The 26,009-nt window shown below is 37.6% G+C and overlaps 1 protein-coding gene across 1 annotated transcript in view; it reads right to left on the minus strand.

The window, feature by feature from the left end:
• Positions 1-26,009, minus strand: part of LOC134750690 (uncharacterized) — a 108,882-nt gene that overhangs the window by 48,622 nt on the left and 34,251 nt on the right. Inside the window, exon 2 of the mRNA XM_063685926.1 lies at positions 6,307-6,489. Coding sequence (XP_063541996.1) covers positions 6,307-6,486 — 180 coding nt within the window. The 5' untranslated portion in view covers positions 6,487-6,489. The remainder of the gene's footprint in view (positions 1-6,306; positions 6,490-26,009) is intronic.

The raw sequence follows: 26,009 nt of genomic DNA on the forward strand, positions 1-26,009 counted from the left end.
GAAAAAGAACGTAATAATACCGGTATTTTTGTATGGAGCAAATACCGGTTTCCGACCCCTGGATGAAAATACTAAATTTATCACTAGATAGGTTTTGAAAATAGTATTTTTATGCTTTTTTTTTGCTACAAACAAACGACAACTATTGATTGTGTTGACTCCCTCCACGCGCCCCTGAAAAAAGGAAAGACAGATGGACAAAAACTGATTCTGTAAGGGTTCCTTCTTACAAAACCCTAAATGACCATGTTTATAGGCATTTTGACACGAACAGTCGAATACAGATATTCGACTATAGTTATAGTTGCAGACAACTAATAGACGTTTAGGTAGTGGGAAGAAATTGTGGCTGCGTAATTATTCGGTAATATACCGGAATCACAAGCACCGCTGAGCCTCAACCTAGCCAATAACCGAGAAAAAAAAGAAAAAAAAAACTGACTTCTAACCCTAGTTGGAGAGATAGAAAAAGGATTTGGGGTTTTTTTTTTGTTTGTGTCGTTGGCGTATGTGTCGCCACCAACTCATAGTTTTAAGTCGGGTCCCCACTGAAAACCAGCGCCGCGGATTACCGCGGCATTATGCTGAGTGGGGTCATATTTTAGCGTCCAATGTTTTTTGTCTGTATGTTTCCTTTTTTTCATATATGTAATCTATTGTGGCGTTAAATAAATGTATTTTCTTTCTTTCTTTCTTTCTTTTGTAAAAAAATTTCAATCAATCAATTTCGATACGTCAAGGCGTTTCAGAATAGAGCTTCGGTAAGGGAATCAGCGTACCGATATCGAATGAGCCTGAGAAAGGATTTCAGTAGGCACGTAAGGCGAAGGTTTATGTCGATAATTTTTAGGGTTCCGTACCCAAAGGGTAAAAACGGGAACCTATTACTAAGACTCCGCTGTCCGTCTGTCTGTCTGTCACGAGGCTGTATCTCATGAACCGTGATAGCTAGACAGTTGAAATTTTCACAGATGATGTATTTCTATTGCCGCTATAACAACAAATACTAAAAAGTGCGGAACCCTCGGTGGACAAGTCCGACTCGCACTTGACCGGTTTTTTTATCATTTATTTTATTTATTTCAATATATACTTACAGTGTAACACTAACGTTTACATGTAACACATCACATCAATATGTGACGTGAGCTGAACGGGGAAATACGTGGATACCCATTTGGATCGTCAATCAATATGAAAAAACCGACCAAGTGCGAGTCGGACTCACGATTACGTAAAAAAACGGCAAAAAATCACGTTTGTTTTTTTTAATACACTTAAATGTATTTAATTTTATTTTATTCTGTTTTTAGTATTTGTTATTATAGCGGCAACAGAAATACTATCACGGTTCATGAGATACAGCCTGGTGACAGACGAACAGACAGACAGCGGAGTCTTAGTAATAGGGTCTCGGTTTTACCCGTTGGGTACGAAACCCTAAAAATTGTAGTTTTTATAATATAATTTTTACACATTTTAACAATTTTGTTATATATCTACCTATAATTTTTTTTGTTTGCAGCAACATCATAGATAGGTAAGTTAATTCAATATTTTACAAGCTTTTATTTAATTTACAATGTATGTACCTAAATATATATTTACATATATATGTTGGGGTCAAATCTTGCAAGTTAAATTGGACCCACTTCCCATTATTTAATTAAGCTGCAACTTCTCATACCTACTTGCGTAAGTTGGGTGATAAATTGATAATATAATACCTATCATATGATGGTGCCATCGAGGAATAAGAACGTTTCCGAGAAACACTTCTTACTTAATTATAAACAGCAGCTTAGTTTGGGACTATTACCGCTAACCGAAAAATACACTAACGGTCAGCCAAAAATCGATACAGGCGTTTATCCAGAATGCAAACAATCGTAAGAATTGGGGAAGCTTGACGAATTATTTAACAATCTCATTAAATTTGTGGTCGCAACTCGCAATCAAAAGTAAACTAAAAAGAAGTTTATGATGAATCAGCCGTCTATAATAAAGTTCGACTTGATTATGTCCAAAAAAGCAAAGAGGGTCAAAGTAGACATAAATAAACTGTGACCATCTTTTTGTTTCTTTCCTAACCAGAATCATTTACAATCAAGTACTGTCAAAAAAGTTTAACCTTACTACGTTCCGTGTTTTATATCGATTTGAGGGATAAGATACGAGTATCTAAAATTAATAGAAGTCAAATGTTTGTATAACAATCTGCGTATTATTTAGGTACCTATCGTTTAGCAAATGCTTTCCACAAAAACCTATCAACGCGCTTATCCGTCCACCATTTTGCGTCGTTCCTAAAATGGCCGTCTTGACGAACGGACGGTAAGGTATTAAGATTTGTCTTTGTGATATCCCCCGTTCAAAGGCTTAGGCCGTTACGATCTCCCAGATGTTTAATGTGCGATAATACAAGATATCTAGTCTGAAAACACATCCTTTGAATGGTAATTGACCGTAGTTGTATATAAAGCGACCAACTTTTTATTTTTGTCAAAGTGAATTATACCCTAACTCAGTGAATTTGGTCGCTTTCTGCATTGATAAAAAAATGGAGTTGGAAATCCTGGTAAGAGCATTTATTTGTGTGATGAGCACGGATATTTGTTCCTGAGTCATGGGTCTTTCCTACGTATTTAAGTATTTAAATAATAATTATATATCGTTGTCTAACTTAGTCAATTTGTGTAATAATTGTATGTTTATTTATTTAATTATTTATTCCCGAGCCCAGGGCTAGAGTCAAACCAGCGTCTTCAGCTTCAGCTGACGTCATAACCTCTAGGCCACCTGGTACTTTAACTTCCGTATATAAAAATTATTATTATTCAATTAAAAGTAAAACTAAAAGTAACTAAGAATAACAACTTTTAAATAAAAAATATTAAAAAAACAAAACTACTCTTAATTAAAAAACATCTAAATAAGGCCCCCGCGGCATTGTGCCAAAGATGCTGGCAGCATTCCCTCGCTGAATGGCAATACTTATGCGCTGCGAAAGAAAGCCGCCAGCTCTCTGGTCACCGGTTGCGTCGACGAGCTTTTTGCTAAGTTCTTTAAAAATAACTTAATTTGCGCTTGGACCCCACGGCCCCAGTGTCTCGACACCAAATGCCACAAAGTGGTATTGTGGGCCGAGACCTCGGTACTTTGCGAACTTTTTGCCTTTGTATATAAAATATATTTTAATTTATATTTATAAAAGTATTTTTACTTTAAACAACACTAATGAAAATATAATAATTATATGACGGCTGCTTCTAAAACCGCAAAATTAGACTCCCGACACCATCACCGTTCGGAAATTACGATCGTTGGCAATTTGAAACAGCCTCCCCAAGGTATTGAGAAAGATTGATGGTGCGAAGGTGATCGTTTGTAAGCAATGTCATATTTCATCAGAATCGGCCCGCAAATTGTCTGTGTGTGGAGTCCATTTTTATGGCTTTCGAAAGTGGCTTATACAGGGTGAGTAAACTAATGGGTACAAATGGAAGGCAAAGTAGAAGTAGAAGTCATTGAGTACGCACGGCGCGTTCGTTGTGGAGTTTCGTGAAATGTCACGATTTTGGATAGTTAGGTATCAAAGTATCACATAAGTATATGGGTAGTAGTTATGGTTGTTATCCTATGGTATGTTAATAAACATGTACGCTCGAGATCACAAACATTTTAACAAGCCAACATTCAAAATTATATTCACGTCACCTTATTGTTAGTGTCTCAGAGTCGTGTGAATATGTTTTTGGTACGTTGACTTGTAAGGATGTTTGTGACCTCGACTGTACTTATTTCACCTTGCTCGCGTTATCCCGGCATTTTACCACGGCTCATGGGAGCCTGGGGTCCGCTTGACAACTAATCCTAAGAATTGACGTACGTACTAGTTTTTACGAAAGCGACTGCCATCTGACCTTCTAACCCAGAGGGGGAACTAGGTTGTTAGGATTAGTCCGGTTTCCTCACGATGTTTTTCTTCATCGAAAAGCGACCGGTGAATATCAAATGATTACATAAGTTTCGTACATAAGTTCCGAAAAACTCCAATCCAGCTCCAATGAGTTCGTACCAACGTACGAGCCGGGGTTTGAACCCGCGACCTCCAGATTGAAAGTCGCACGCTCTTACCGCTAGGCCACCAGCGCTTCCCCGACTGTACTTATTTAATCCAAAGAAATAAGCATAGCATCAAAAATATGACATAAAAATTTCACAGAATTATCGATGAAAACGTTCCAACATTCGTTATCCATTTAGTTACTTGTGGTAACTAAAACGACTGGGATATAAAGTTCCATAAAATCAATTTTACAGCCCACAAATACAATCAATTTCCTGAATACACCGGAAATAACCGGAAGTCGTTACTTCCGGTAATTTTAACGAAATTGACTTGGGTTCTGTTACCGGATATATGTTACGCGATACTGACTTTTCTTTGGTCGCAGTTTTTCTACTCTTAGTTATGCAAGTTATTTAAGATAAATTCTACTATTCTGTTTTTTTATTCCGTAGACTATAATGACATTTAATGTGGTACTAAGAAATGTCATGTCTTACACATGAAACGTCATTTTAGTCTAAAGGGGCCCACTGACTATCAACTAACTTCGCCGGTTCGCCGGACGATATCGGCTTGTCAGTTGTTCGGAACTGTCAAATTTTTGTTCTAACTGACAGGCCGATATCGTCCGGCGGACTGATAGTCAGTGGCCCCCTTAAGGAAGTCTTAAAGAAGGTCTGTTTTTTTAACCTTAGGTACGTGTTATAATAGTGTTTGACTGACAAATCAAGTCAGCCTCTTTTTTCGAACTGTCTATACCATTAGCCATGTAGTTTATATGAAACAAAACAGTGACGTCACGTCCAAGTTGCCAACACTTCATTTGACTTATATTGACCGGGATATAGACCGTGATTACACTTCATTTATCCGATTTGTTGAATATAAATGAAATTGTGTAATAAAATAATTTTCGTGTTTTATTTCGTGCATGGTAGGTACCTATGATATAATTAATTGACAGAGCGCAGCGACAATCTTCGTTTCAGCTTAAGCGATAATGCTTTCATCTGTCCGTCCGTCTGTTTAGATTTTCTCCTCTATAGATCGCATTTCTTGTCAGATTCTCGTAAAATTCTGGTTTCTGCCGATTCGGCTTGGAAAATTTTCAAAATAGCTGAGCCATTCATGAACTCTAGAACTCAACGAACCACAAGTTTATTTATATTTTGACCATATGAAATGTGCACCCTGTATTTAACCTAGATACTATTGATTTATTGGTTAAGTAAAAGTTTTTTGGCAAGAAAAGGTGGTTGGAGATAGCTTCCACAACTTGGATAACAGCGTCCATATAAATAGGTGTGATTAATAACAGTGTCCATATAAATACTGTCCGCGCGCGAATTCCGTGCACGGCTGAGGAATGTTAGGAATGTTGGGTGTCATGACAGAGTGATGGTGACTTGTGTCATTTTGTACGTACGGGCGCGGCGCACACCTCCCCACTTCCTCGACCTCCGAATGCACGGAATTGGCGCGCGGATTATAGGTGTGATGTTTCTGCCGATTTGGCTTGGAAAATTTTCAAAATAGCTGAGCCATTCATGAACTCTAGAACTCAACGAACCACTAGTTTATTTATATTTTGACCATATGAAATGTGCACCCTGTATTTAACCTAGATACTATTGATTTATTGGTTAAGTAAAAGTTTTTTGGCAAGAAAAGGTGGTTGGAGATAGCTTCCACAACTTGGATAACAGCGTCCATATAAATAGGTGTGATTAATAACAGTGTCCATATAAATACTGTCCGCGCGCGAATTCCGTGCACGGCTGAGGAATGTTAGGAACGTTGGGTGTCATGACAGAGTGATGGTGACTTGTGTCATTTTGTACGTACGGGCGCGGCGCACACCCCCCCACTTCCTCGACCTCCGAATGCACGGAATTGGCGCGCGGACTATAGGTGTGATTAGGTACGTAAAGCGCCTCTTGAATGTGTGGGTGACGTGTTGAGACAGACTATTAGGTAAGTATTAGTAAACCTAGTGTTAGTAAATTAATAACTGTATTTAGTACCCTAAGAGTAGATTAAGTGTAGTATATTTCTATTACATGTTTTAGCGAGAGCTGTTAACGAAATAAGTAAATGTCCTTAGTGTGTCCCACACAGGACACTTCTATAGGTATCAAAGGATTGATTCACCCTGCGCCGCATCGCTTCATTTCGCGTTCGCATATTGTTCGCCTACTGCTCTCTCTCTGCGTTAGTTACGTATTTGGACTTACGATACAGTATCTGGCGCTGTTCGGGCACTTGTCTAAGCGCGCGGCGCTACGGTTCGCGCATGGCGTGATGCTGCCTACGCCGTCGCTGTATTGCCCGCATTGCCAGCACTTCAGCGCCGCGCACGCCGACACGAGCGCTAGGAGCAGCGCCGCCGTCGCCAGCCGCGTTGTACTTGACATTTTCTGGAACAAAAAATGATTCATAAGCATTTTAGGGTTCCGTACCCAACGGGTAAAAACGGGACTCCATTACTAAGGCTGATTTTAGTGTCACGCGGACCGTCCGTGTGGATCGCTTCGCACCGCCAAATTGTAACGGTCGTCCGCGCGGACCACTCTAAAACGCTCCCTGAACTTAATACATACATATTGGTCCGGTGCGGAGCAATCCACACGGACGGTCCGCGTGACACTTAAATCAGCCTAAGACTCCGCTGTCTGTCTGTCTGCTAGCTAGCTAGCTAGACAGTTGAAATTGTCCTAAAAGTCCTGTGTCCGAATCGATCAAAATAAGACTCATCAAATCAAATAACACAAATCCCATTCGCGTAACTAACATTGATCTACCTAACGGATCATTGATTGCGTCGGCAACACAAAAGATCTGAACAGCTGTTTCAAAGCAATCACTTTGCGAGCGTTCGATTGTTTCAAAAAAAGTGAAGAACCGAAAAGAGCTCTAAAAAAGTAGGCTAAGGTCCGAAATTGGCTGGATATTGAGTTGGAGTCGCGCCAAACTTTGGTAATGAAAGTGATTGAGGCTGGGGGTTTTAATGCGTTGAGTTTGAAAAGGTTCTTAAGCTACAGGAGAATTTATTGAGAAGCTATATAGTGAACTTTGAAGGACTTTGTCAAACTTGATGCTTACGTTAAGGTACTCAATCAGGCTTTGAGTGGTGAAATGTTGTTGGAAAACAAGATCGTAACGAAATGACGTGATGAATTTATTTGAAAACATATAATTATTATTGTCCAAGCAAGTAGAAAATATGTCTAGGTACCATATTAGAATAAGAACTTAACTTATAACAAAAAAATAGCAATTTTAGAGAAGCATCATAGCGTAATTGTTAGGATTTGGTTCGACTTTTCCTAATTTTCTCTCAATATAAACAATCAATCCTAATTAACAGACTGGTATCCAAGGGTCTGCACACGGCACCAGAGAAGACTTCTAATGGCTACACGATGGCCCAGCGCAAGGGACGCAGCTATGTGGTGGAATGAGATAGCAATATTACTTTCTCCTTCTAACGCATAAATGCGTCCCTTGGACTGGCCTTCTTTGGGCCATCGTGTAGAGGAGCCATAACGGATGAACGGCGGGCCCGAAATGGATAAGAGTGGGTTACCAGACTACAGTGGAAAAAGCTAGAGGAGGCCTTTGCCACGCGACACACTAGGGTAAGATATATATTTAGGATAAAAGGTTTAATACCTAGATTAAGGTTTAATTATAAGATTTATAAGCTAATAGGACCTCCATCAATAATCAGCATAGTTATCAGCATGGTAGGCACTACCTTTTCAAGATCGTCAGATTTTGTGAAACCCACCCACGATGAGTTTTTGATCTTTCGCTTCGCTTAACTTCTGAGTCACACGACACGACCCTAGTTGCAGCCATACTTATCTAACTTACGCACTGATTGTCGAGATAAATCTCTATTTGAAGGTAGTTCCTGGGCGGCAGATACAGTGGTAAATGATGAAAAAATATTGTCTGCAATTGCTTATACATTTTTATCCATTTTATATGAAGTAATAAAATTGGCCTTAGTTTATTTCCATTGGACAATGTAGCAATATATACCACAATGCTATTGCATGCTTTTGTACAAGTGACAGATCGGTTGGTCACATCGTGTCAATCGAACTGTCATTTAACACCTGAGAAATAAAACAAGATTAAAGTTTGAGAGATACCGTCTGTCGTAAGGGGCCCACTGACTATCAGTCCGCCGGACGATATCAGCCTGTCAGTTGTTCGGAACTGTCAAATTTTTGTTTTAACTGACAAATCAATATCGTCCGGCGGACTGATAGTCAATGGGCCCCTTTAAGGATTTGCCACACTGGATGCATTCTGCGGTCAGCGGTCAGGTCAAACCCGCATTATGTGTGAACAAAATTGACAGCAACCTTTGAAGTTGAAGTTTGACCTGACCGCTGCCCGCAGAACGCATCCAGTGTGGCAAATCCCTTATCCATAGCATTCCATAGCGATAAACTATAAACAAAAACATGCTCAAAACAACAGCGCATAAATTTAATACCCAGTTACACGAAACCAGCTTGTACATTTTACCAGCAAACTTTCCTCACTCAAATGAAAACAATTTTGCTGCCTCTAAAACGCTTTACGATACAAATTCCTGCCATTAGATAAATCCGGTTTAAAGCTCGTAAAATATATTACGAGTGTATTGTATACAGAAGCTTATGACGCTTACAAAGTACCTGTCATCGTCTAATGATACGGAGTTGAATTTTTGATGAAAAACTTTTATACTTTGAGACAATTTTATACAATCTAAATCTATGTTAAAAATACACTACCTCAATATTCTGTAGTTATTGCACTACTATATAATTACGTTATAAAAAGTTAAGTACATATGTAACTAGAGACTGATGACCCCACAGTCAAACTCTTTATTGAGTTTTGCGGGTCTATCTGTATTTTATTAAATAAATAAATAAATACATACATATAATCACGCCTATTTCCCGGAGGGGTAGGCAGAAACCACGGATTTCCACTTGCTACGATCCTGACATACCTCTTTCGCTTCCTTCACTTTCATAACATTCCTCATACACGCTCGCCGGTTTAGGGTGCTCTTGACCTGGCCTTTCTTCAGGATTTCCCCGATCTGATCAGAGAAAGTCCGCCGAGGTCTGCCCCTTCCAACTCCCGTTTCTACCTCTCCCTTATACACTCTCTTTGTTAGCCTTCTTTCACTCATTCTTTCCACGTGTCCAAACCATCTCAACATACCTTTCTCAATTTTTGTCACTACATCTTCGCTCAGTCCACACATTTCCCTTATCACACTGTTCCTAATTCTATCTTGTAATCTCACACCACACACACTTCTCAACGCTCTCATTTCCACTGCATTCACTTGGCTCTGATGCCTAAATAAATAAATAACAATAATAAATAATCGATGTAGTGTAGCATCACAGTAAGGTTAATAAGGCTTGTGTTGTGGATACTAGACTATCTTAAATATATTCATAGAAAATATCCATAACTAAGAAATAAATATTTGTCATAAAGACAAATAAATGCTCTTACCAAGATTCGAAATCAGGACCACCATCAGCTATGATGAAGTGATGTGCCGTTACCAGGAATATTTCCGAGGTGGATATTTTCCCATTAACGTTCCCGGTAATCTTCCCAGTAATTTAGGGAAATATTTAAATTTATTACATGTAAACATGTTGATTTACATAATATTGTCTTCGGTTACCGCGATAGTTACTCATGAAATAAAACTATGAAAACGGATTATATCGCGTATATTGAATTTATAATACATCCCGACGTTTCGAACCCTTTACAGCGTTCGTGGTCAACGGGTGATTGAGGAAAAATTACAAAGTGCAAAAATACCCTTACCATGTATTCATAGTTTTATTTCATGTTGATTTACATTAAAGCATTACGTGTGGACCAATGCATCATATGAAGTGCAAAAACTCAACATAAATTCCCAATACTACTGGGAATATTCCCAATATTACTCGGTAGTATCTCAATCTTACTTGGAAGTTTTCTACTTGACTGGCCATACTCAAAACACATGCATTGAATAATTTCAGAATTTAATTATAAATAAAATGAAAATGTAAAAACAAGATATTTTTAACAAAAATCCACAATAATAAATCAGAGATCACACAAGCACAGTACAGCAATAAACACACTGATTACAGATTACAATTACGTACATCGTTTCTTATTTGTTTAGTGGTAAATTAGTATAATTTAGCCTAATAACATGTATATAAAAATGTTCTTAATTATTCGTAAATAGTAAGTATTACTCGCCGGGATGCTTTTCTTCCTGTCTAGAGTTGTGCCGTTCCCGGTCGCTCGGTAACATTCCCCATACATAATGAGGAATATTACCGAGCGAGAAATTTCCCTATACAAAATGGGAATGTTACCAGGAACGGCACAGCTCTTCCTGTCCCTAAATTCATACCACCGGTTAGAAACGTGTAGCATACCGACGCAGTGCGTCACCGAAACCGATGTGCTCGTTCGTGGGAATTATATCCCATTTACTCCATATGGCGAGGACAGCATTTGGCGCGAGGGAATATAAGTTAAACTGAAAAATTAATATGATTTTGGTACTTTGTTGTAGATTAGCACCCGACAAAATGTGGTTGATATTATTATTTGCAATAGACATTCATTTTAAGAGGATAGTTGGACGACCGAAGACATTTGCCTTTCTGAAAATTGACATTATGGAAATATTTTTATACAATTTGATGCATATTGATTCTTGATTGATTTAATTTTAATGTTAAATTTAAATTTGCTATAATTTTATTATTTAATGTAATGTCCCAATGATATGATCCTAAGTTGGTCGAAATAAATGTTTTTTTTTTTATTATTATTATCAGGCATCGTAAACTGCGAGCTAAATCCATTGAAATGACGTATGACAACCAGTTACAACCAATCTTCAATGGATTTCGCTCGCAGTTTACGATGCCTGATATTAACCATAGCTGCATCCTGACGTTTAAGTTTTAAAATTTTTAGGGTTCCGTACCCAAAGGGTAAAAACGGGACCCTATTATTAAGACTCAGCTGTCCGTCTGATACAGTTGTCATTTTCACAGAATATGTATTTCTGTTGCCGCTATAACAACAAATACTAAAAAGTACGGAACCCTCGGTGGGCGAGCCTGACTCGCACTTGGCCGGTTTTTTATTATAGGTTAAGATGGTTATTATATGAGTTGCAATTAGTGAAAAACAAATTGCGTAAGTTTTTTGAAAGCTCCTAACATTTATTAAAATTCGAAAGAAAAAACTAAAGGAAATTAAATTGTAATTATTTTTATGTGCGGTGTGCAGCCACAGTGTTGGCCGAACGTTAATTGCAATTAACCATTAACCAGTACAAATTGAACCGTAAGCCGTAACGGACGGTTACAGTTTACGGTTCAATTTGTACTGGTTAATGGTTAATTGCATTAACATTTCGGCCAACACTGTGCAGCCAGTTTTATACTATCGAAGCCGCTGTAAGCACCTATATCGTCCAGTAATACGCCATTGATCGCGATTTATCTTCAGCCGGGCTATTTCTCGCTGTCGACGGACTTATCGCGTGTTAGCAGAGCGATACGACAGTTTATCTTCTTTCGATAAGCGACTAATGTTTGGCGATGATTGCTTATACAAATTATACTGGTAATCCTTACTAATACCTACGAATATTATTATAAATGCTTCAGGCGTCCCGATATAAACTAAAATATTGCGCTAATTATACAGGAACAAATGGATTTTATCTAATTATGCATAAAATAAAAGAATGAAATAATTTATTGATTAATTCGCACTTAAACTATCGTGAGACATATTTCAAAATATTTACCAGTACGGTTTTTACTCACTATTATGTCGCCAAAAGCGACTAAAAATAATAGCGAGTAAAAACCGTACTGATAAATATTTTTAACAGATTAATTACGTAAAATCATTACATTAATTACGCGATAACATATAATTGTATCAAATTGTATGTTTTTGTTGTGTAGGCTGCATCCATCACTATGCATTTACGGGTTAAAATTCTGGTTAATACTTGTTTAAAATGTTGCGAAAATATTTAAAAACAGAGCCGCGAGCGTCGAGAGCTCTTGACCTGCCCTCGTTGTCTACTAGCCTACTACATGTTGTTTTCTCGTTTCTGATTCCCTTTCTTTTCAATGCAGTTAGAGAGGGACAACACGGCTGCACTGAATGAGTGTGTTTGTTTCAAACACTCAGTCAAAAGGTCGAGAACGAGTAATAGCTGGTATGATTGCATTGAACGGTAGAAATTGTTATGCCATGTGTATTAAGATATTCAATCATTTACCAGAGCAAGTTTTTTTTTAACGAAACGCAACTGTCACTGTCGCACTAGTGTGGAAGAGTGATAAGAGATATGACTACGATAACTAACGGAGCGTTAACGATTTTTTTTTTCTTAAAGAAAAAGGCACAGTATTTTACAAAAAGGGATAAAACAAAGGCTTTCGCTAAATGATTGGCACGTTGGCTACGCGCTCTGAAGTATAAATAAATAAAAAATAAATATTATAGGACGATTTTACACATATCAACCTACTGGTTCATTCTGTCAAAACGTACAGGCATTGAATATTTAAAGTTATTGCTATTATTTATTGAATTTTTTGTTTATTTTCACTTAAAACAGTATGATTATACAAATGCTAATCCTATAGGTCATATATGAATAAATTATTATAATTATGGTTTTGGTATATCTGCAACAGTCCCCTGGCACAGTCCCCTGTCATTTTTCTTTTACACGTTAATAGCACGTACTTTTCATTAAACTGTTATTTTTCTTGACCTTAGAAGTTTTTTTCATACGAACAAAATAATTCGATCGGACAAGACACAAGTATACTTAGAGTAATATAACCCCAAAATAATAGTTAAATTTCAGCACAACGCATGTCCATAATCCTTAACCAAAGTTCTCCTTAGAACTAGGACACTTAAGTTTAATTCATAATGAAAGAATAGCGCAAGGAAACTTGCCTTAACTCGGATTAGTTGTTATGTACTGGGCCAAATTTAACATTTACTCAAAGATATGATCTTTTGGAAAATTTTGTATATACTGTACTGACACATGCCTCTAACGCAGTGTACCACGTAGGTCAACAAAACGCGAACGCGAAGCGAAGCAATGCGGCGCGGGGTGAATCAATCCTTTGATACCTATAGAAGTGTCGTACGTGAGCGATCCCGTTGCGAACGCGAACGCCGTGGGCCCGCCGCGCCGCGCCGGACTAGGTAGGTCATAATTAGGGGTACCGACCTAAACTCGGTACTTTAAAATGTATGTGACATTTTACTTACAAAATTAATGTCTGGACTACTTCCCTAAATACCTACAAGCACTTTGTATTTTTTGAAGTATACTAGAAACATATATATTTTCTAACAGCATCCAGCGAAATACAGCAGAACACGTGTTTAAATTCTATAAGCCAAAGTTCACCTCAGAACTCGCGCACTCAAGTTTAATTCATAATGAATGAATTGCGCAAGGAAACTACACAGATACATAAGCAACAACTTAACTCGGGATAGTTGTGTACTGGGCCAAATTTAACATGTTAATTATGGCTCACAGCATGACCTTTTGGTTAATTTTGTAATGAGCGAGGTCAATGGAGACTTTCCACATTTTGTCATTGTTTTAAGCCGAAACGCTTCAAGGAATGTACACACCTATCAAATCATTTTATTTATTTATTTATTTTATTTATTTGGAGATCCAACAGCTGTGTAATTAACATAAAAATTATAGTTGATACAGGAAGCCAATTATAGGAACTCACAGGAAGTGACATGATACAAACTAATAGGTACTATACTAAGGTTGCGCACTATCGCAGCCATATATGTGAACAGAGCGTATACAAATGATAACTAATAAGGGAGTAACTAAAATACAAATTAACAGCAATGAAGACTAAGAGGCAAGAAAAAGAAACAACAAAATAAAGAGAGAGTAATACATAAGTAAGTAATAATAGGCATTCAAGAAGGCGACAACACGCTCACTCAAAAAAAAAAATATTGAATAAAATATCCTGGTAAGGGCATTTATTTATGTAATGAGGATATTTTGTCCCTGAGCATACGTGTTTTTTATGAATTTAAGCACCTATTATAATTATATCGTCGTCTATTAGTACCTACAACACAAGTCTTATTGAGCTTACTGTGGGACTGCCTCGATCTTTTTTTTTTGATTTGCTGATCTGCTGACCAACCCTCCGAGGGCCGTCGCCGGAATCGAACCAACTTCTTCAGCGGCTAACATCTTGAGATCTTGACCACTAGACCACCCGGCTTATGCATAATGTTATTACGTATATTATTTTTTCCGTGTTTACTTACAAATACACTTGTCTGTTTTGTAGCAATCCAAATAAAATTGGTATCGCTAAATGACTTACGAATAAATATTTGCCAGAAGAAGACTGAACAGAAAAACATGGTGAAGAAATAAATCTACATACCACTGAGATGAAATCCAAATGGGCTTACCACGTCGCGGTGGCAAGCTAGCACACGTATCCGCCTTAAGCTGGCCATACACACTAGGGTATGCCTGCGCAGTTTTGCCAACTGCACAGGTAAAACGTAGCATATGTGGCATTCGACTGCGCAGTTTTCTAACCAGCTTTACCTGTGCAATTGAACTGTACAGGTAAAACTACGCAGGCGTACCTTAGTGTGTATGGCCAGCTTTACGGTAAGCAGTCACCGTAGCCTGTTTATTGTGAGACTGTGCCAGTGTGTGTGTGCCCAGCAGTGGGATTTAGTTATTTTAATTTAATTTTAATTTATTGCAAAGGGAAACAAACAGCCTATAATCACACATATAGTTTAACAAATTGAGTTGACACAACAGCCAGAACAGTTTCCACTTATAGGTAACACAATTATTGCTCTGAGAGAAACAACATGCAGTACATGCACATTCGTAAATTAACAAGGCAATTACAAACTAAAACTGAAACTAAGATTATACAATTTAATGACAAAATTTATGAACAAGTAAATTAATGATAATATTTATTGTATCTTGGATTAAAACTACTTAATTTTGTAGATTTATTTTATTGGAGCGTAGCAATACACAACACCCGACACTGCAGAAGAGAGCGTTCCGTTTTACACATACTACACTCTCCCGGACTAATCCTAAAACTAATCTAGTTTTACTTAAGTCTAATTACATGGCAGAGGATTATTTATTAATCCTAGTGTAGTCCTAAATGAACTACATCAGTCATAGTGTGCTTTGAACCACTCTACATAGCTTGGATAATGAGTTGTTCAAAACAAGTACATATCTTGGCATCATTTATAAATAAATACAAGTTAAACTTGGCCTACGATACAAAACTTAACGCTAATTACTATCGACATCATCATTACAATACACCATTTGATCAATATGACGTTTCCACATCATACCTTGAACCTCAATTATATAAGTTAAATCTGGAACAGATTCTGACACAATTTTTCCTACACACCAAGGTTTATGGCCTTTTCTATAGTCTCTTACCATCACTTTTTGCCCTGTTACAAATTTAACTTTTCTTTTACATGCTTCTCTCCCCTCCCTTTCAGATAAACTTTCAATTATAGGTGGAGGTTTAAGGCAACTAAATCTATTCCTTAATTCCCTCCCCAGCAACAAACGAGCCGGCGTTTCACCTGTAGTCCTTTGAGGTGTGGTTCTATAATCAAACAAAAATAAATTGATTGCCGAGTTGATACTGCATCCACTCTCTCTTATTTTGGTAACGGCTGATTTGAAAGTTTGTACAAATCGCTCTGCGGCTCCGTTGGTCGCTGGGTGGTAAGGTGGCGCAAATGTTTGTTTAATGTTATTCTCTTTACAATAGTTATTAAATTCCGTACATGTGAACGTAGTCTGATTATCTGTGACTAGTTGGTTCGGATATCCAAACCGGCTGAATAATTTATCTAGTACATCAATTGTTTTAGCGGCTGTCATGTTTGACATTTCAAAGGCCTCGGGCCATTTACTGTAGCTGTCTATAATTACTAAATACATTTTATTATAATATGGCCCCAAAAAGTCCGCATGAAGTCGATACCACGCTGTAGGTGGCGTTGGCCATGTTTGCGGGGATTTTATGGGATTTTTAAGATTTGATAAACAGATTATACATGACTTTCCAATATTTTCTATTTCTGAATTTAAATTAGGCCACCAAAAATATGACCGTGCTATTTCTTTCATGCGAATAATGCCAAAATGTGTTTTATGCAAACTTTTTAACACTGCTTTTTGATTTATTTCTGGAATTATTACTCTATGTCCCCAAAGTAAACAGCCCTGATCCACACTTATTTCATTTTTCCTATTATAAAATGGTAAAAATTCAGCCTTAATATGATTTTTATTGGGCCAACCTGTTCTACAATATTCAATTATTTGACTCAAAAGTAGATCCTTTTCTGTATTTTCTTGTATTATTTTGAAATTCAAATAGTCTATTTCAGAGCTGTTTGTATATATTACATGCATAAAATTATCTACATTATATATTGAATGGGCATGTTGGCTGGTACATTCTTTATTGTCAGGATTTCTGGACAAATAATCTGCTGGATTATTGTTAGTTTTTATGTGTTTAATTTTGTAGTTAAAAGCTGAGAGGAATATAGCATAGTGTTGTAGCCGCTTTGCAGCCATTTTTGGTATACCTTTAGTTGGTCCAAAAATCCTGACTAGTGCAGAACTGTCCGTTTCCAATTCAAATTGTCGGCCATAAATATAGTTGTAGAACTTGGTGACCGCAAACACTATTCCCATGGCTTCTCTGTCTATGGCAGCATATTTTTGTTCAGTATTGTTTAATTTTTTGCTTGCATATGCTATGGGCTTAACTATACCATTTTGGTCCCGGTTAGATAGAACGGCTGCTAGTCCATAGTTTGAGGCATCACAAGTTACTATTATTGGGAGGTCCGGGTTGAAATGTCTTAAATTGTCTGCGGAGGCTAATTTATTTTTTATTGTGTCAAAAGACTTTTGACAGTCCGCTGTCCAGTTAAATCTATTTATTTTAGTACATTCATATAATGGACTAAGAATCTTGGCCATGTCCTTTAGGAACCGGGAGTAATAATTAACTTTACCTAAAAATGATTTTAACATTGTCAGATTAGTTGGTGCAGGAACATTTAACAATGGCTCAATATTTGATTTTATGAGACTCATTCCCTCTTTATTTATGCGAAAACCAAACACATCTATGTGGCTAGTGAAGAGCTTACATTTTTCTGGTTTTAATTTAAAATTACATTCTTGTAGTCGTTTAAGCACTTTGACCAGGGTTTCATAAGTTTCTTGCAAACTTTTCCCTGCCACGTAGATGTTATCAATAAACACAATTGTGTTTGGTATACCTATCAGTTTTTTACACATTAGTCTTTGAAAAGACCCAGGCCCAGTATTAACTCCATAGGGTAAGTATTTGTACTTATATGTTCCAAATTCTGTTACAATGGTGGTTAGCAATTGGCTCTCCTCAGTCAAAGCAGCTTGTAAGTAAGCTTCCCGAAGATCGAGCTCGCAGTAGTATTCTCCCTGTTTTAAAGTTTCAAAAATGTCCTCCACATGTGGGAGGGGGTAATGGTCTATTTCCAAATTTGGATTTAAAGTGACTTTATAGTCCCCACAAAGTCTTACAGAGCCGTCTGGTTTTATAATTGGTACTACCGGCGTACCCCATTGACTCTGTTCGACTGGCACTATGCGACCATTTTGCTGTAATCTAACAATTTCATGTTTTACCTTATCTCGCAGTGCATACGGCACACGACGAACAGGCAGAAACTTGGGTACGGCATCTTTTTTTAATTTTAATGAAATCGCTTCACCTCTGAATGTACCCCACCCAGGGCTGAATACTGTTGCGAACTCCTGATCAATTAGTTGTTTGGCATCTGAAACATTTTTTACCAATATATTAGGATGACAATAAGCTACATTTTTAAAAGTTGGAGGCCACATATTTAATTGACTTAACCAATCCCGACCCATTAAACAAGGTGTTGAGTCATGCGACACATATATATTTAATTTTTTGTATTTATTATTATACTGCACTGGTACATTACAAATAATGCCCAGAGGCTGGGATTCTGATTGGTCGAAATTTCGAAATATGGCTTTTGATTTTTCCATAGTATATTCTTTTAAATATTTTTTGTGGAATTTAAGAGGCATCACTGACACTTCGGAACCCGTGTCCACTTCAAACTGTACTTTCTGTCCATGACCTATGGTCAGCTCTATAAAATGTGGTGGTATCCTACTTACTCTGTCAAAGGTATAAGTTGGATATTCTTCGTATAAGTTTTTTATGTCTTCCAATCCTTGGTCCTCCGTTTTTTCTTCATTTGTTACCTCCAACATATTTGTCTGTCGATACTTCTTTGGGCACATTTTATATATGTGACCTTGTTGACCACATTCCGAGCAAAACTTTGTCTTCAGTGTACAATCTTTTTTCATGTGATTATCTTTTCCGCAGCAGAAACACTTACTTTTCGTGTTATTATTATTATTCTTCTTTGAGGGTGCATACCTCTGTCTTGGCATTTTGGAATTAGGTTTGACATATGAAATATTGCTAGTTTCTTCTTCTCCATTGGCTTGCTTATATGCAGACTCTACTGTTTTTGCTAATTTTATAAGGTCTTCTAATTTAGCCTCGGCACTTTGTTTCATCAATTCAAATTTAATTAGCTTAGAGTACACTCCGTCAACAAGTTTTTCTTTAATCTGGTCCTCTTCATCTTTGAATTGGCATTTCCGAGATAATTTTCGGAGATTTAACACATAGTCATCCACTGACTCCGTAGGGAGTTGGTTGCGTCGTCTAAACTCGGCCCTGTCTAATAGTGGGGTCTTAGTGTGTTTATATTTTTCTCTTAGCGTGTCGCATAACTCTTTGTAAGTTAATGTTATTGGTTTTTTTGTCTTACATAGAATTTGTAGTGTTTCAAACACATTTGAGGTTATTTTAGTAATAAGCAATGCCACTTTTTTTTCTTCTGGTACATCATTTAAGAGTATTAAAGATTCTAACTGTTGCTCGAAGACCTCCCAATTGTCTCCGTTAAATGGTTTTATTTCGTAGTTTGTCATGATTTTGTGTTTTAAAATTTTAGGTTGGCTTTGCACAGTTTGCACTTGATTTTGGTAGTAATCACTTAACAATTTCCTTAACGCGTCCACAGTTGGATTTTCCGGGCACTGTAAACCTTCTTCACTTATTATTCTTATTAAAATGTCTTTTCCACACCGGTAAATGTAACTCCTTTTTCCTTGTTTTACCAAAGATATTAGAACATCGGCGTCTTCTGCTTCTGCCAAACTATTATCATTTTTATTCTTACCCTCAGTGACACCTGTCATAATAACGTTTCATTACACGTTCAGTCGGTCCATGAATGTTAGTAACAACGATTTATCAAGGTACCTTTTAATTTGTAGATAACCTCAAAGTGCGTTTGCCACCGCCATTATCATCACATATTTTGAAGTAATTTATTTCTTACTTGTGACCGATTTTATGTTCTTCTGGTTAATTTAGTCGTTGCACCGTGCTGTCCGAGTGTCCTCGTCGCCAATATTGTATCTTGGATTAAAACTACTTAATTTTGTAGATTTATTTTATTGGAGCGTAGCAATACACAACACCCGACACTGCAGAAGAGAGCGTTCCGTTTTACACATACTACAATATTTAAAAAAAGTTTATTTAAGTTAATGATCATGACGTTTTACTTGACGGGTACTGTTTATGTGTGATGTATATATACAGGTTTAGAATCAGCATCATAACAAAACTAATAGTGTTTTCCACTGTTACCACTATATTACTCTTTCAACACACAGTTTATAAACTATTAAACAGCATCTAGAAATAAACGAGCGCCACCCTACAGAACATCTCATTTACCTACTATTTCCCTGCAAATACGACCTTTCCGCACAAGGGAGAAAAGCGGGAGTTTATTCACCAGTCGCTTGCAATCAAACTTTTAATTAGGTACCCCTTTAGCTCGGGTTAAAGCAAGCTGAATAATTTCGTTCAAATGTTTGACTGCTCATTAATATGGTAAAATATACTAAATATAGTTTCACCTTGTTATTATTGTAGGTAAACTCACCTCTCATACACTCATGGACCAAAGAGGAACGCAACAAAATAAAGTTTAATTACTAATTTTGAAATAATTCATCTAAGTTTGTCCATGAGTAATATGTTCAAAAAATACAAACGTAATTGTTCAAGTTCACTCCCGGAGTGCCACTGCTTTTTTTAGATAAATCAAGGGAACAGTTGTTTCCAATTTAGTCCCACAAAACCTCCCTGGCAACGGGAAAGCAATATTTTTTTAGTCATCCTGTATGAAGAGGTGTCGGTGTCGGTAACCGTCAAACCGTCACAGTGTCTTGAGTTCAATAAATTTTTCCCATATCAAGAAATGCCCAACGCGCATAAAGAAGTTTTCACTTCGAAAGTTTTCACTTCAAAAATCAATAAATCAATATTTGACGTTTTTCAGTAATGCTATGTCGATAGTCGAAAAATAAAGGATGACTCACGTTAGACCGGGGCGTGACCGGACCGGGGCGGGCCGGAGCGATCCGACACAGGGGCTATCAGGAGCGCCACCGTCGCCGGGGCGTTCCGGGGCCGGGGCGTCAGGGCCACCCGACACTAGTTGTATATCCGAGCAACGGACTGTTTATGACAAATGTCACAAATAATTGTTTGCTAATAGTGATAACTAGGAGAAAAAATGGAAAGGCCGAATAATATTAAAATTTTGTCCCTTGCTGCCGTAATGGCAGATGAAGAGGCTGCTGCGGGCTCCTTAAGCAGCTTTGGACCTACGAAGACATATGACCCAAGGCTCTTTCGAAGCCATTCACGACAGGATTAAACACCGTTTGGTCAAACAAATAACTGGATTTCAGGAACCAATAACCAGCAAACATCGTCTGGCTCTCTGTTAAAGGTAAGATATACAATGCGTGTATTATGTATAACAAATAAGTATAATAATGTGCCGAAGCATATATAAAGGTATTGAGAAGGAAGGAGATGACCGGTTCGCCATACAAATATAGTTCGCACCTGGCCGGTTTTTTTAATATAGGAGGCAAACGAGCAGAGCCCATGAACAGAGGTCGTATCATAGGATTGGTAGATACATTAAATATTATTATGTACAAAGAAACAGCGCTATGTTAAGTAGAAGTTATTTTTTAGGGTTCCGTTCCCTCAAAAGAAAAAAACCGAACCCTTATAGGATCACTCGTGCGTCTGTCTGTCTGGCTATCCGTCTGTGACAGCCTATTTTCTCCGAAACTACTGAACCGATTAAGCAGGATATATTTGAGCCCCAAATTAAAATTTTCGTTCGTCACTATGGACCAGATATACCTATAGAAAAACTGTTTTTTTTCTTATTATTACAAGTATTCTCACGGAGCCCCAACAGAGGCTTTGCGGAGCCCTAGGGGTCCGCGAAGCACACTTTGAGAATGGCTGATATAGACAACCAGATAGCCAAAATAATGTTACAGGTGCCCTCTAGTAGTATTAGGTATTGTGATAGGTACAATGAATGGTATAATAAACATTTTTTTTTTTCATATATGTACCATGGACATTCCTCGATGGCATCAAGTTGCAACCAAAAAGCGATGATCACATGGCAAATAAAATCCTGAAGACCGTAGCAGCCACGTCTAAGCAGGATATATTCAATAAATGTTTATTCTTTGTTGTTTGATATATAACTAGTAGTTCGCCCCGGACCGGACTAAGAACTCGCGGTTTGAACAACAAGAAAACCTTTAACAATTACATATGTTTGCCGTAATGTAAACGCTGCAGCTTTACGGCTTGAGGGTTCTGGCCCCAAATTCACCAGGATCCCTAGAGGATCAGGCTAGGGGATTCGTGTCATGCTACTCATGCTCCACAGCAGAACCACCTTAGCTTTAATGAATATATGGGAAATATCTATATAATGTCTAGTCTGTTCGGAAAGAGAAGAGTTGTGGAATGTATTGGGACCTATACATTCCACGACTCTTCTCTTTCCGCACAGACTCTTTACAATTCTAGACTAGTTTAAAAAATATCTATATTTATCACTAGTTTCGTTGTACGCTTTCTTATGTTTCAGCTGTAGAGCATACTCCCTGGCAGAATTGTAGTTAAATATTGTTACACACGCAGTATGCCTGGTTTCATACTTCACAGTCAGGGCTATAACCGCGAACCACTTCATTTGTTCATCTATTTGCCTCTCTATCGATCTTATATATATTTGTGCGGAGGAGAGGCACATTAGATGAAATTTTTATTTTGGATGTCTGGCGGCTCCCCTAAGGAAATTACGCGTTCCACGTCTTAGTCATTAATATTAAATAAGAGCAATAAAATGTACGAAGAGTACTATTGTATTATTTCAGTAGTTAGTGCCTTTGGGTAATTTTAGACAGAAAATAGGCAAAACTCTGCATAGGTAGAGGGCGTCACTAGCACAATCACAGGGCCTACCGCGTAACCGGCGTAACACGATAATCGAAATTTCGGTCTGCCTGTATATCATTCTTGCATATTCGATCGACAGAGAGGCAGATAACAAAATTTCGATTATTGCGTTTCGCGGTAGGCCATCTGTTAACAAATTACCTTGTCAAAAACTGTTTAAGGCATAGTATGTATACGTTACTTACACGCTATGGTGTACAATACACGCAGTTAGCAATAAATATCCCTTTATGAGTAATACAATGAAATAATATGATGTTTGTACTCTTTGCAGGCAGGCATTTTAATAGGAAGTATTACTGCAATGTTCTGCCGCCAGAGTGCAGCACTGGTGCACAATACTAACTCTTAAAGTAACTTATACATACTAGCCCTTAAACAGTTTTTTGACAAGTTTTCACTGACATTATACATCAAGTCCTATTGCGATTCCTATAAGAGGAAAGAGAAAATAGTGCCATGCTTTGTCCCTATCACCGACTGGGTAGCATCATATATAGGAGGCGATGGCGAAATACCGAATTTATAAGAGTGAAAGAGAAAAAAATCCTATGCTGTCAAATTTTATATGAATATTCTTTCTTTTACCCCCGGTCGCTCGGTAGCGCGTTTATAACTACTTGTATATTATACTATGTCTATGATCAAGGCGGTTTGTTTCTCAGGTCTGTTTACAAGTGGTCTACCGCGAACCGCGAAAATCTAAATTTATTTATCTGCCTCTCTATCGATTGAATAGGCAAGAGTGATAGAGAGGCAGAAACCGATTTTTTTATTGTGCTAGTGACGCTCGCTACGCAAAGTTTTGTGTAATATTCCCTATTAACCTACATGCTCATTATTGAATTATTTTTACAAGCAGTAACATCAATAGGCATCTCATTTAATATAATCCGACTAAATTACATTTCAGCAACACCTCCATATTTCACAAAATAAATCAAGACATTATCTAACCTATATAATTTTGACGTATACGTCCGAGTCGCCCGTGTTGCGACTTAGCTTTCATGTAGCAACACCTAACATGGACAAGTAAATAATAAAGACTGCATGAATCTTAACGGATGACAGCGTTGTTTGGAAAATATTTATAGGTAATATATTATTTATGAATTAGTTTTCGTTGTAAATGTAAGGTATTTTAAATAGGAATTTTCCCTTATTTTAAATATTTATTACGTAAGAGTCAAATTAATACTTAGCTAAATCGCTTGTAATAAATCTTACGTAACGACATGTATACTTAGTATATAATTTATTTCATTGTCTGTAATATGATATTCCAACTATGTATATGTTTGAAACGGCAGTCTTTACTTCTTAAAACTCTGCTTCTTGGGAACATTTTTTATTTCAATGCAATTAAGTCAAATGATGAACGGAACTATTAAAATTGGCAAAAAAATTCTTAGGCAACTGGCTGTCTGGCGCTATCAACTATCTGAAGTAAAATGTAGAGCCAGTGTGACTAAAATAGATGTACTAATCTTTAATTGCTTTTCATAAAACCGGCAATATATATAGCATTGTGTAATAGCTTTATTTATGGTAATGTGCTTTTTTAAAGAGATTGACAGTCATTGTTGATTAACTTCTCTTTGCGCCAAGTAACATAAACCGACCAAGTAACGAATTAGCTAAACCATCATATTTAAGAAACAAATTTATGACGTTTTGCAACCTTCTTATTTTGGCAAATATATTCCGACACACCCGGGCATGCATATTGCGAAGGGTGGTATTCCATCTGTCCAATCTTGGTCCAACGTGTATTTGCGTTTCACATTTTGCTTAATGAGAGAGTGAGACGCAATGCACATTGGACACTGATCTTGAACAGTGGAATACCACCCCAAGAGAAGAATTGAGTCTCTGGCAAGCCAGAGACCTGACAAGCCTGACAAGTCAGGAGGCCCCGGGATGTCATGAACATAAACCGACCAAGTAACGAATTAGCTAATCCATCATATTTAAGAAACAAATTTATGACGTTTTGCAACCTTTTTATTTTGGCAAATATATTCCGACACACCCGGGCATGCATATTGTGAAGGGTGGTATTCCATCTGTCCAATCTTGGTCCAACGTGTATTTGCGTTTCACATTTTGCTTAATGAGAGAGTGAGACGCAATGCACATTGGACACAGAACTTCAACAAGTGGAATACCACCCCAAGAGCAATGGCTTGTCAGGAGGCCCCGGGATGTCAGGCCTTTGCACATAGCATGACCGGCCCGGGCCCGTACCGTGCCCGCACCGTCGCACTCCCGAGCCCCGGTCATGACGTAATGCTTTCCATAGAAAACAACGCGCCGGAAGCTCCGGCCCGGTCACGCCCCGGTCTAACGTGAGTCATCCTTAATACTCTTCAATAAATATTACCAGCACTAAAGATTATAACGAGTTTGATTTATAAAAGCTAACACGAACTAAGTAAGAAAACTTTAACTCGCCAGGCTTTATAAAGCACATTATTAAAATGCCAATGAGACAAGTTCCATGCTCTTTGGTAATGCGAAACAAAATGGTAGACAAAGTTTTAAGCTTAGATCCCGCTGAATCTTTGGAACTCTGGTGATGCGTATTTGTGGCTAACATGTTTAATGAAATAAAAGCATATAAACGAATTATACCGCGTATAATGAATTGAAATGCATCCCGACATTTAGACCGAACTGGAACGAATTAAGGTGACATTAAGTATCACTCGTGACCACGAAAAGCAAATGTTCCCACTGACTAAAACTTCTACGATTTTTACTCATTATTATTGATAACTAAAAACAGTTTCTAAATGTGTATAAATATGCTTGAAGAATACTTCTAACGTTCCCTCTAGTGTGAAAAATGTATAAGTAAAGTTGATAAACGGAATCAGTGCTGATGACCACTTAAAAACTCGGGCAGCTAAAATATATTTATGATATCAACTTCTGACAGTCTTTCTCCGGGGCCACAAAGGCAATATCGCTAATATTTTTAGTTCAAATCCCTCAAGAAAAGAATGTTTTCGGCGTACTCTACTTGTGGCCACTTATCCATCTGAGTCCTCAAACTTGCAGCCGCTCAAGCTTGACCCCTTCCACATACGAGCTAGTCAATACTAGCATCTACCCGCGACTTTACGTAGAATTCGTTAAATTGCCTCCCACCCCTCTTCTCGTACTAAACTGTAACCCCCATAATATGAGAGCCTGATGGTAAGCAATCACCATCGCCCATAGACACCATGCAACACCAGAGAGATTGCAAGTGTGAGGCTGGCCTTCAA

This window comes from Cydia strobilella, chromosome 20, assembly GCF_947568885.1.
Source record: "Cydia strobilella chromosome 20, ilCydStro3.1, whole genome shotgun sequence".
NCBI classification, from domain to species: Eukaryota; Metazoa; Arthropoda; class Insecta; order Lepidoptera; family Tortricidae; genus Cydia; species Cydia strobilella.